This window comes from Natrix helvetica, assembly GCF_964273705.1.
Source record: "Natrix helvetica genome assembly, chromosome: 1".
Lineage (NCBI taxonomy): Eukaryota > Metazoa > Chordata > Lepidosauria > Squamata > Natricidae > Natrix > Natrix helvetica.
The window spans coordinates 370,837,813-370,851,658 of record NC_138548.1 but is presented as its reverse complement, the minus strand read 5'-3'; the positions used below and the strand labels follow the sequence as shown (position 1 = coordinate 370,851,658).

General features: G+C 43.3%; 1 protein-coding gene across 1 annotated transcript in view; it reads right to left on the bottom strand.

The window, feature by feature from the left end:
- Positions 1–12,822, bottom strand: part of LOC309384593 (vomeronasal type-2 receptor 26-like) — a gene marked incomplete at both ends in the record, with an annotated part of 99,308 nt that extends 86,486 nt beyond the window's left edge. The window contains 2 exons of the mRNA XM_081938294.1: positions 11,644–11,770; positions 12,706–12,822. Coding sequence (XP_081794420.1) covers positions 11,644–11,770; positions 12,706–12,822 — 244 coding nt within the window. The remainder of the gene's footprint in view (positions 1–11,643; positions 11,771–12,705) is intronic.
- Between the last annotated feature and the right edge of the window lie 1,024 nt (positions 12,823–13,846).

Sequence of the window (13,846 nt, the reverse complement as noted above, 5' to 3'; positions counted from 1 at the left end):
GCCTGGTGAGCGCCTCACTGGGTGAGGGATACTTACCAACCGCCTTGAAAGAGGCGGTGGTGAGACCCTTGCTCAAGAGGCCTTCGCTCGACCCAATGGAGCTAGCTAACTATCGTCCAGTCTCCAACCTCCCCTTCTTGGCGAAGGTTGTCGAGAATGTGGTGGCGCAGCAGTTCCCGCGACACCTAGACGAATCCGACTATCTAGACCCACGCCAGTCCGGCTTCCGACCCGGGCACAGCACTGAGACAGCCTTGGTCGCGTTGGTTGATGATCTCTGGAGGGCCAGAGATAGGGGTTGCTCCTCTATCCTGGTCCTATTAGACCTCTCGGCGGCTTTTGATACCATCGACCATGGTATCCTATTGCGCCGGTTGGAGGGGATGGGAGTCGGAGGCACCGTTTTGCGGTGGTTCGGCTCCTACCTCTCCGACCGGAAGCAATGTGTGTTGACAGGGGGACAGAGGTCGTCCCTGAGGCCACTCACTTGTGGGGTGCCACAGGGGTCGGTCCTCTCGCCTCTCCTGTTCAACGCATATGTGAAGCCGCTGGGTGAGATCATCCGTGGTTTTGGGGTTGAGTACCATCTCTACACTGATGATACTCAGCTGTATATTTCAACCCCAAACCACCCCAACGAGGCTGTCGAAGTGATGTCCCGGTGTTTGGAAGCCGTCGGGGTCTGGATGGGGGACAACAGACTCAAACTCAACCCCTCCAAGACCGAGTGGCTGTGGTTACCGGCAACTCGGTTCAGCCAGCTGACTCCATCGCTGGCCATAGGGGGCGAACAATTGTCCCCTGTGGAGCGGGCGCGCAATTTGGGTGTCCTCCTTGATGCCCGGCTGTCAATGGAGGACCATGTGGCAGCCGTGGCAAGGGGGGCATTCCACCAGGTTCGCCTGGTGCGCCAATTGCGCCCCCTACTGGACCGGAGTGCCCTGCGCACGGTCACTCATGCGCTGGTGACGTCTCGCCTGGACTACTGCAATGCCCTCTACATGGGGCTTCCCTTGGGACGCATCCGGAGACTGCAGCTAGTTCAGAACGCAGCCGCGCGGGTTATTATGGGAAGTACACGTTACTCCCACGTAACACCTCTCCTGCGCGAGCTGCACTGGCTACCTGTGGCCTTTCGGGTGCGTTTCAAGGTATTGATCACCATCTTTAAAGCGCTCCATGGCAGAGGACCTAGTTATCTGCAGGATCGCATCCTACCACACACGTCCCTGTGACCTATCCGCTCACACAGGGAGGGGCTCCTCCTGGTGCCGTCTGCTAGGCAATGCCAGCGGGCGACACCTAGGAGTAGATCCTTCTCTGTGATGGGCCCAACCCTCTGGAATGACCTCCCCCCAGACATTCGAACTACCACCGACCTCCGTTCCTTCCGGCAAAAGTTAAAGACTCACCTATTTCAATCAGCTGGCCTGGCACTTTCTTAGTTTCACCTCCCGGGGATTTATTCATTTTAATTGGGTTTGGGGTTTTAATAAGCTTTTAATGTATTATATTTATTATTCTATTACAGTCTCATAACCTCCTTCACCTATGTATTTAATTATTTAACTGTTTTGTATATGTATTTTATAACGTATTTTAGTGACTGTACACCGCCCCGAGTCCTTTCCGGGAGAGGGGGCGGTCTATAAATGTGAATAATAATAATAATAACAGTCTAGTACAGATGTATACATGTACATGGCGAGACAAACAAATCTTGCAAGTTTATCAAATGGATGGAGTAGGGAACAAAACTGTAACAGAATCTGGTAGTCCTGCTAGAAATACTTCAAAACCTCTTCCCAGAGGGGAACAAGAAAAACAGACTGTAAAGTGTGTGTGTGGGGGGGCCTTTAACAATGCTTTGAGCTCTAAGCACATAGTGCTTATAAGCACTATCCTGAATAACAGGAAGCAAGCTTTCTATAATCTTGGCTGTCCTTACCACTCTCTGTAGGGGCTTTCTATCTGAGGCGCTACTGCCACCAAACCAAACAAGGATGCAGTTTGTTAAAAAGACCTCTGTAAAAAGTGGCCAGGACAGAAGGACATAAATGTGCTCTCCTCATCTAATGCAGGAAATGCAGGTGCTGGTTTGCCCGCTTCACTAAGGATGATGTGTAGAGAGACCAATTCAAATTATTACTTATCTGCACTCCCAGATACTTAATACTGTTGACCAACATATGATATTATCTTCTTTCGGTGGAGATATTAAGAAAAGCATCTTGGGAAAATGCTCCTGTTATCAGCTTTTGTCCCAAAGAAGTTGCTTCTGAAAGGTAAAAAAATGAAATATTACAATAATACTACTTTTTGGTTTCTTCAGATACAGACAAATGCACCAAGTGTACGGAAGATAAATATCCAAATGAGGACCGAGTCCAATGTATCCCCAAAGTTACAACCTTCCTGTCTTATGAAGAATATCTTGGGATCATCCTGGCCTCCTTTGTGCTACTTTTCTTCCTAACCACAGGCCTTGTTTTAGTCATATTCATTAAATACCGAGAAACTCCCATTGTCAAAGCCAACAATAGGGACCTCTCTTACATCTTCCTGGCCTCCCTCCTGCTTTGTTTCTTGTCTTCTTTTCTCTTCATTGGTCAACCAAGGAAAACCACCTGCCTTCTCCGACAGACAGTGTTCAGTATTATGTTCTCAGTTTCCATTTCTTCTCTGTTAGCCAAAACAATCATGGTGGTGCTGGCTTTCCTGGCTACGAAACCAGGAAACTGAGTGAAGAAATGGTTGGGGAAGAGCTTGGCCAACTCCATCATATTTTCTTGTTCTGCTGTCCAAATTATCATCTGCTTCATCTGGCTTGGAGTTTCTCCCCCATTTCCTGATTCTGACTTCCACTCCCAGCCTAGAGTGATCATCTTGCAATGCAACGAAGGCTCTGTTTTCATGTTCTACATCACACTCGGCTATATGGGCTTCTTGGCTTCCCTTTGCTTCACAGTGGCTTTCCTGGCCAGGAATCTGCCTGGGGCCTTCAATGAAGCCAAGCTGATCACCTTCAGCATGCTGGTCTTCTGCAATGTCTGGGTGACCTTTGTACCAACTTACCTGAGCACCAAAGGGAAATACATGGTGGCCGTTCAGGTCTTCTCCATCTTGGCCTCTGGTGCTGGGCTGTTGGGCTGCATCTTCATCCCCAAGTGCTACATTATCATTTTCAGCCCAGACCTCAATACAAAAGAGCAGCTTACAAGTAGAAAAAATGTGGAAATGTGAGGTGGAGGAATGTGAGCTCTCAACATGTTCCTACAGGCCAAATCTGGAAAATGGTCCAAGTTGTTCTCCTTACATGTAGGCCAATGATTGTGGTTGAAATAATTAAAGGGCAGCTGGAATATAGGATTGTGAGTAAAGCTACCATATTTTTCGGAGTATAAGACGCACCTTTCCCCCCCCCCAAAGAGAGTTAAAATTTGGACGCATCTTATACACTGAATGTAGCCCCACCCACCCCTACCAGAGGCCAAAAACATGAGGCATGGAGGCATCGATGGTCTATGGCAATCCCTGCAGCATGGAACAGCTGATTGGGGGTATTCCGGCAGTCCAATCCACCCACCAATCAACTGTGCTGAATCAGGCTGCAATAAGTGCTGAAGCTGACCTGGCTGGTCAGCGTTTGCAGCAGCAATCACATTCAGAAAGCACAGTAACTGATTCAGCAGGATTCAAAATAATAATAATATACAACACATTACCAAAAGCAGGTTTTCCAAGATAGCAGTAAATACAAACAAAACACAAGGAGTTTCACTTTCAGTTTTTGGCTAAGCCAGGCTCCTTCCTGTCTCCTTCTTGCTCAGAGTCCAAATAACCCTCGTTGGCTGACTTAGTTGCTATGCCTTTTCATTGGCTGACCTTGTTACCATGTGTCAGCTGAATACCATGGATGCTTCTTATTTTCCTCCCCAAAAACGAAGGTGCGTCTTATACTCCGAAAAATAAGGTAGTTCTTGGAGAAATGGGAGCATGTTGCCAAGATAAAAATTTGAAGTAATTGATTTGGCAACCTTGAGGTCCTTGTTTCTCGGTACACTTTATTAAAACTGCTATGGCAATGCAGATGATACGATGTTTTATTTAGACAATACATCTTTCTTGAGGAAAGTAATGGTAGATGGTTGGGGAACTTACCTGAGGCCTTCTAATTATGTATATCTGTGCTTTCATAATCTATTAAATATGCATATGCATGATTACTGTTTTGTATTCTTTTTTTGAAATGTATAAATATGAGTACATCCTTTTGTCTGTAGGATTTCCTCCCATTACTTTCTGGAGGGAAATTCCTCCAGTATTAACTGAACAAATAAATGAGCCTTGATTATTGGTTCTGTTTTTGTTTCTACAAAAACTGGCATCATTACTGGGATTCAGAATATTAGAATAACACAATAACAGATTTGGAAGGGAGCTCAGAGGTCTTCTAGTCCACCCCCTCTCCTCAAGCATCTTATACCATTCCCAAGTGGCTGTCCAGCATCTTCTTAAAAGCCTCCAGTGATGGAGCACTCACAATTTTTAAAGGCAAGCCATTCCACGGGTTAATAGTTAGGAAGTTTCTTCTGAATTCCAGGTGGCTTCTCTCTTTGGTTAGTTTCCATCCATTGTTTCTTGTCTTGCCTTCTAGTACTTTGAAAAATAGGTTGACTCCCTCATTTTTGTAGGAGCCCCTCAAATATTGGAAGACTGCTATCATGTCTCCCGTAATCTTTCTTTTCACTAGACATACTCAATTCCAATGAGGGACGTGGTGGATCAGTGGCTAAGATGATGACCTTGTTGATCAGAAAGATCGGCAGCTTGGCAGTTTGAAACCCTAGCACCTGGTAACGGGGTGAGCTCCTTTCACCCAGCTTCTGCCAATCTAGCAGTTTGAAAGCATGTAAAAACGCAAGTAGAAAAATAGGAACCACCTTTGGTGGGAAGGTAACAGTGTTCTGTGCACCTTCGGCATTTAGTCATGCCGGTCACACGACCACATAGATATCTTCAGACAGCGCTGGCTCTTTGGATTTGAAACAAAGATGAGCACTGCCCCCTAGAGTTGGGAACAACTAGCATACGTGTGTGAGGGGAACTTTTATCTTTACCCAATTCTTGCAAACATTCTTCATATGTTTTAGCCTCCAGTCCCTAATCACCTTTGTCGTTCTTTTCTGCACTCTTTCCAGAGTCTTAACATATTTTTTATAATATGGTGACCAAACCTGGATGCAGTATTATAAGTGTGGTCTTACTGCTTTATAAAGCAGTACCAGTACTTCACCTGATGAATACTAATACTTCACGTGACAAAGGGTTGAGAGCAGGACATCTCCTGTCCAATTTCCACCCTAGACAAGTATTGACCACATTTTCACTACTCCAGGGACCCTGAGGACACAGACAAACCTCCAAGTGGCCTCAATGACTCTCTAAAAGAATGCAGATGACCAGCTGTTTGTAAGGAATATACTGTAAATCCTTCCATTCCCCACCATCCAGTCAGAGTTGAAGAAGCTTTTGGGTTGAGAAGCGAAGCGTCTTCAATGAAAAAAAAAAAGCAAGAAAATGCAGTTGCCTCTGGAGGAAGCACCTTTGGGACAACCACGACCTGGATGTCTGACAATCTCTATCGACATTAACCCTAAAGAAAAGAGATGAACTAGCATAACATCATGCTACACACCCTAAATATACCACATGGTAAATTGTATCCAAGGCCCCAGAGAGGTCAAATTAGGCAAGGATGGATGCATAACCAACATCCAGTCCTCAGCAGAGATCATGAAAAATAGTGACCAGTGTCAATCCCATACTTGGGCTCAATTCTGACTGAGAGGCATATATCTACCTCTTTCAAGGACCTCTGAAGGGTCTCCACAACTATATTTTCAATTGCTTTCTGTAAAACAGTTGAAGTTAGATATCAGAAAATTGATCAGTATTATGGGAACCAGCAATGTTTCCTTGAGGGAATGGGGTAAATCAAACCTGTATATGAGGTCAAGGAATAACCCACTGCTGGGTTATTCCTTGAACCATTAACCACTGCTGGGACTCATTCACATGACATCACCAAGTCCACTTTCACAAGGCAGGAAGGGCATGGATCTAAATAGCAAGAGGCCAACCCAGTGGTGAATTCAATTTTTTTTACTACTGGTTATGTGGGTATGGCATGGCGGGCATGGCAGGGGAAGGATACTGCAAAATCTCCACTCCCACCCCACTCCAGGGGAAGGATACTGTAAAATCTCCATTCCCTCCCCACTCCAGGGGAAGGATACTGCAAAATCTCCATTCCCACCCCACTCCAGGGAAAGGTTACTGTTACTGTCCTCAATGGAACTGCATCTACATGGAGGGAAGTATGCAGTGGAGTACCCCAAGGCTCTGTTTTAGGCCCAGTACTCTTCAAAATTTTCATCAATGATTTGGATGAGGGAATAAATGGGGAACTCATCAAATTTGCAGATGACACCAAGCTGGCAGGAATAGCCAACACTCCAGAAGATAGGCTTAAGATACAGAAGGATCTTGACAAACTTGAACATTGGGCACTATCTAATAAAATGAAATTCAATGGTGAAAAGAGTAAGGTTCTACATTTAGGCAACAAAAACGGAATGCACAGGTACAGTATAGGTGGTACCGTGCTCAATAGTAGTAACTGTGAGAGGGATCTTGGAGTTCTAGTGGACAACCATTTAAATATGAGCCAGCAGTGTGCAGCAGCTGCCAAAAAAGCCAACACAGTCCTAGGCTGCATCAACAGAGGGATAGAATCAAGATCACGTGAAGTGTTAATACCACTTTATAATGCCTTGGTAAGGCCACACTTGGAATACTGCATTCAGTTCTGGTCGCCACCGTGTAAAAAAGATTGGAGACTCTAGAAAGAGTGCAGAGAAGAGCAACAAAGATGATTAGGGGACTGGAGACTAAAACATATGAAGAACGGGTATGCAGAAACTGGGTATGTTTAGCTTAAGAGAAAGAAGGACTAGGGGAGACATGATAGCAGTGTTCCAATATCTCAGGGGTTGCCACAAAGAAGAGGGAGTCAAACTATTTTCCAAGGCACCTGAGGGTAGAACAAGAAGCAATGGGTGGAAACTAATCAAGGAGAGAAGCAACTTAGAACTGAGGAGAAATTTCCTGACAGTTAGAACAATTAACCAGTGGAACAGAAGTTGCCTCCAGAAGTTGTGAATGCCCCAACACTGGAAGTCTTTAAGAAGATGTTGGATAGCCATTTGTCTGAAACGGTATAGGGTTTCCTGCCTAGGCAGGGGGTTGGACTAGAAGACCTCCAGGGTCCCTTCCAACTCAACTATTGTATTGTATTGTATTAAATCTCCATTCCCTCCCCACTCCAGAGGAAGGATACTGTAAAATCCCCATTCCCTGCCCACTCCAGGGGAAGGTTACTGTACAATCTCCATTCCCTCCCCACTCCAGGGGAAGGATACTGTAAAATCTCCATTCCCTCCCCACTCCAGGGGAAGGTTACTGTAAAATCTCCATTCCCTCCCCACTCCAGGGGAAGGATACTGCAAAATCTCCATTCCCTCCCCACTCCAGCGGAAGCATAATGTAAAATCTCCATTTCCACGCCACTCTGGGGACAGTAGAGGGGGTATTTGATGGTTTTCCAAACTACTCAAAATTTCTGCTACTGGTTCTCCAGAACCTGTTAGAACCTGCTGAATTTCACCCCTGGGTTGATCTCACAGTCCCGAGGACCCTATCTGCTTTCTGAGGTCCAAGAGTTTCAAACTGTTCCCAAATAACCAGGCAAGATGCCTCCCCAGGCAACTCCTCTGGACCTGCAACAAGGCTGGAATCCAGGTGCAAACAAATCTAAAAGACTGTCCAATGGATGCTGAACAATTTCCTGCCAACACCTCTGCGAGAGGGTATCTGAGACCCCTATACACAATAGTTCACTCTCCCCAGACTCCTATAAAGCCTCTGGAGCCTGGGGAGGGTGAAAAAAGCATGCAAAAATGTGTGGGGGGATGTCGCACCTGCAGTGCGTGCATGCACATGGAGTGTGTGTCGTGCATTGCATTATGGGTGTGGCATGCCTGCACATGACCCGCCTGCCCTCCCCCACTTATGGCACGCGAGCCAAAAAAGGTTCGCCGTCACTGCTCTGTCCCATACTCAAAATATCCCCAAATTCTTCCCATCTCCTTTTATTGGCTTTCTGTAAGGTGACTATTTTTGAGCTTCTGGGATTACTGAAGTCCAATCCAACTCATCCCATCTTCACTGTGCTTCTTACCGTACACACAAAAATGGAAGAACATTTCAATTCCCACCATGGATGAATGGTTACAGAAGCCAATGGAGTTAGCAGAGATTTTATTGATTGTTTTGATCAAAGAAAAAAAAATACTTTTATTTCTACTTGGAAACCACTTCTGGACTTTGTGCTTGAGGTGGAAAAAAACAAAACTTTGATTTTGCATTTTACTGAGTAAATTGATTTGTTGTTATAGAAATGGCTAGTTTATATCATTATGGAAAAGTAAAAAGTTGAGGTTCAGTTTTAATGCTTTATTTTACTGCAACAGAGGGCATCAGAAATCAATGCTTTTTTCACCCTCCCTTCCTCACTTTTCTTTCCCCTTTTCCTCCCCAATGTGTCTTCCTATTTGCTTTTGTATTTTTGTATTTTATTTTATAATCTAATAAAATGTTTAAAATAGAAAAAAGGAAAACAAAACAAAAGGAACCTCCCACAGCCAAAATGCATATGTTGTCCTTGAGCAGAACCAACCTCTTTACTTTTTCTCTGTTGACTAGACAAAGGCATTTGACACTGTAAGCTGGGAGTCTCTCTGGATCATTCTGAGATGCTATGGATCCCCAAGGAAATTTGTGAACTCCATGATGGAATGACGGGAGTGTTGCTTTAGTAGAGTGACTTACCTTATGTGTGGCCAGAATTTGAACATATAACACAGCACAGTACTTGAGCAAAATGGTGAGTATATGTGGGACTGATTGGGGTAGATTGTAGGAGTGACACTAAAATATACTTTTATCATATTTTATTTATTACACACACACACACACACACACACACACACACACACACAGTCATTCAAGTCATTCGTGTACAAGAACAGTGATTTACAGTTGATGCTGAACAAATATGTCCTTCAATTTGATTATCAGCCTTATCAAGCCTGAAGCCAGTGCCAATTTGCCCTCATTGTCATTTAATATGTTTGGTCTGTTGGAACATGTTGAGAGTTGAAATTCCTCTGTCTCACATTTACATATCTCTTCTGGTTGTAAGCTGCTCCTTTATATTCAGGTCTGGCCTCACAATGATAATGTAGCACTTGGGGATGAAGATGCACATCAGCAGACCAGAACTGGAGGCCAAGATGGAGAAAACCTGCACGGCCACCATGTATTTCCCTTTGGTGCTCAGGTAGGTGGGGACAAAAGTCACCCAGACACTGCAGAAAACCAGCATGCTGAAGGTAATCAACTTGGCTTCATTGAAGGTCCCAGGAAGATGCCTGGCCAGGAAGGCCACCACGAAGCAGATAGCAGCCAGGAAGCCTAAGTAGCTGAGAGTTATGTGAAACATGACAGCAGATCCTTCATTGCATTGCAGGATGATTGCTCCAGGCTGGGAGTGAAAGTCAGAATCAGGGAATGGGGGAGAAACTCCTAGCCAGAAGAAGCAGATAATAATTTGAACAGCAGAACAAGAAAGGATGATGGAGTTGGCCAAGCTCTTCCCCAACCATCTTTTCATTTTGCTTCCTGGCTTTGTGGCCAGGAAAGCCAGCACCACCATGATTGTTTTAGCCAAGAGAGAAGAAATGGCAACTGAGAAGGTGATGCTGAAAACCATTTGTCGGAGAAGGCAGGTAACTTTCCTTGGTTGACCAATGAAAAGAAAAGGAGACAAGAAACAAAACAAGAGGGAGATCAGGAGGATGTAAGAGAGGTCCCGGTTGTTGGCTTTCACAATGGGACTTTCTAGATACTGTATGAATATGATTAAAACAAGCCCTGTAATTAGGAACCAAAATAGCACAAAGGAGACCAGGATGATGCCCAGAGGTTCTTCATAAGTCAGGAAGATTATAATTTTGGGGATACATTTGATTCGGTCCTCATTTGAATGTTGATTATCTGGACACTTGGTGCATTTTTCCGTATCTGAGAAAACAAAAACGCAACATTTATTTAATACTATGCCCTTTTCAAGCCATACCTTCTTTGGACAATAGCTAATAGCAGGAGCATTTTCCAAGATGCGTTTTTTAATATCACCACAGAAAAAAAGATAAGAGGAACACACACACACACACACACACACACACACACACACACACTTTTATATTTTTTCTTCATCTATCTCTCTACCTCCCTTCCCCCCTCCTCCTCTCTCCCTCTCTCCCTCGTCTATGAAATTGGGAGAGACCTAGGACTTGAAGTAATGTGGAAAACTTGCACAGGAATCTATGTTCTTAAAGATAAACAATAATCTAGACAAGTGATGGCAAACCTTTTTGGCAGTGAGTGCCAAAACTGGAATGCACATGCATGTATGCATGCCAGAGCACCGGAAATCCAAAGATCAGCTGGCCGGCACGCACATGCCTTTTTTTTTTGCTGATTCTCAGGCAGGTTTTGGGGCCATTTTCAGGCCACTTTTGGCCCAAAACACAGCCTGACAATGGTCCCCAAAATCACCTGGTTTGGGCTGGTTTTGGGGTCTGTTTTCAGGCTGTTTTGGGGCCATTGTCAGGCCATTTTTGGCCCAATAAATGATCCAAAAGCAGCCAAAAGACGGGCTGGAAACAGCCTAAAAAATGGCCCAAACCAGGAAATTTTGGGGGCCATTTTCAGTTGAGTTATTTGGCCATTTTCTGGTGCTTCAGCACCCGCGAAAATGAAGCATGTGCATGCCGGAAACCAGAAGAGCAGCTGGCGACAGTGCACGTTCCCAGAGAGAGGGCTCTGCATTCCACCTCTGGCACACATGCCATAGGTTTGCCACCACAGATCTAGACAAACATCTTGGATTCTGCTAGATGGTACTTACAATATTAATATACTGGGTCCAGAGAATGTTTCTCTTGTAAAAACTGGTTGGCTGCCAGAGAAAGCTAGTCCTGTAAATAATCTGAAATGGCTACTTGGAGCAGTGATAATGTAGGTGTAGTGAGGTGCACCCATAACTTTCCACACCACCTCATTGTGGACCAGTGATACTTTCCTCAAGGGGTGGCCCCTATAGAACACATTTCAACAATTCTTCTAAGAATTGGACCTAAGAAAACTTCTCAACTGTCAACGGACTCTGATGTTCTTAGAGAGGGAAATGTGGAACGACACATCCAAGCTAAAAGCAGAAATGTTTTCTCTAACCTATCATGCCCTCCTACCTCTATTCATCCCCTCCTTCAAGGTCTTCTCTTTCCTTTAGATAAGGAATTACACAGTCTGAAAGCAAGAAAAGTCTTAAGGTTCAATTTGACTTTTATGAAAATCTGACTTGCATATCAATGAAAATACTCTGGATGAATCCACTTCCATTAAACCTGCTCTTTTTTTTTTTGATTCAACACCATTTCCTACAGTGTCACCCACCTTCCTGAGTAGAGATGCTTCCTTCTGGACAAGGAACACAGTCATAGCAGCAAATAGGGTCTCCTTCCCGAGCTCGCTTCACAAACCCAGGATGACAACTTTCCACACATTTGGACTGAGGCAGAGACTAAACAGGAAAACAAGAAATACCAAAGAAAATGTGTTAGGACTCACATTTATGGAAAATAGAAGTTGACATGAACATTAGCCAAGTATTCTCTGGGATTCACTTATGTAAATATTAAATTATTAACTCATTCATAACAGATGTAGAAAATATAACTACTGGAAGATTCTTCATTCAGTTCCTCCCTTTTGCTTCTGGAATACCACATAGCAATAAAGGCCTTTTACAATTTAATAAAGCCTGGGGGGTTGGAATTGAGAAAATATTTAAGCATTAAGTGACCTTGTGGGTTCTTCCTCATGGGTGTATTAATGAGTATTCAGTGGTGGGATTCAAATTTTTTGACTACCAGTTCTCTGGCCATGGGTATGTCTAGTTTAATGAAAAGAAGGACCAGGGGTGACATGATAGCATTGTTCCAATATCTCAGAGGTTGCCACAAAGAAGAGGGAGTCAAACTATTCTCCAAAGCACCTGAGGGTAGAACAAGAAGCAATGGGTGGAAACTAATCAAGGAGAGAAGCAACTTAGAGCTGAGGAGAAATTTCCTGACAGTGAGAACAATTAATCAGTGGAACAAAAGTTGCCTCCAGAAGTTGTGAATGCCCCAACACTGGAAGTCTTTAAGAAGATGTTGGATAGCTATTTGTCTGAAACGGTATAGGGTTTCCTGCCTAGGCAGGGGGTTGGACTAGAAGACCTCCAAGGTCCCTTCCAACTCTACTATTGTATTGTATTGTATTATTATAATATCTGAAGGACACCATGGTAAATAGTACTGAAGCCTCCCAACCCAACTAAGAAATCTCTAAGTATCCTACTCCTCACATTCAATTCTCAATGGAAGGCATCCATCTTGGTGACTAGGCTTAATCCACTTGAAATGGGTGCTACAGCTTTGGAAAACAGAGATAAGGCAGCAGTATTTCCCATACCTTGTTGAGGAACATCATCCTTGAAATAGCATCTTGGTTGATGGTAAGTCTCTGTCTTTCAAAACTTCCCAGTTGTTCTTTGATAGGATCCTTCTTCGGGAGAATCACCAAGCTCATGATGTTCAGATCTGCTGCAACATCTCCATTTTCGTCTAAGTACAGTTTTTGCTGGGATAGATTGTAAAATTCATTCTTCTCCAGAAATGGATGGAACTAGAATCGAAACATGTAGGAATTTTAAAAGCAGAAAACGTGGTTTCTTTATCCCACATGGTCTCTTCACATTTGAATCTTCCTTCTACATTTTGTTGAACTTGTAAATATACTTAGTGTGGAGCACAAGTGTCACCATGATCTTCCAAAGTGAAAAACAAAGTTTCATCAAATTTGGCAAACACGTATCAACAAAATGCAAGTGACGAAATAAAAAGAAAAATTCTAAAGCAAGTCAAAAATCAATCAATCAAACAAGCAAACAAAAAATTAAGAAAAAAAAAAACAGGGACCAATCCAGAAAGCACGGACTTTTCAAGAAGAAATTTGCCAGGTTAATCATATACCAAATAGACCAGATGGGAAATACGAACAGGAGAGGTAATTATATATATAAGACTAGATAATATAGATTATATATGTAAGACTAGATAAACAGAATTCATAAGAATCTTAGGTCTGAACATTCTGGTTTGGGAAGACCTCAACTCAAGTACAAAGTCCCCTTGCAGGCACCACACTTGGAGAAGACATTGCACAAAATTTGGATCCCATTTAATGAATGGCAAAGAAGCCAAGAAAGAGATCAAAGGAGCTTCTTTTAGTCTTGAGGAAAGACAACAAGGAGAAGAGCCATATTGATCCACGAGAGCTGAAAATAGCAAATATGAGAGCATCTTTTTCAACTAACAATCTCTTATTTGGAGAATTGAGAATAACATGCTCATCCATATTTCTCAGAGGTTTAAGATCCATTCATTTATTTTAGAGTGCTGAACATGGAAAAATGAACGTAGAAGACAGGAGATTCTGGCTGAATGAGTAGAAAAACAATTGTTCAAAGTATAATAATAATAATAATAATAATAATAATAATAATAATAATAATAATAATAATAATAATAATAATAATAATAATAATAATAAT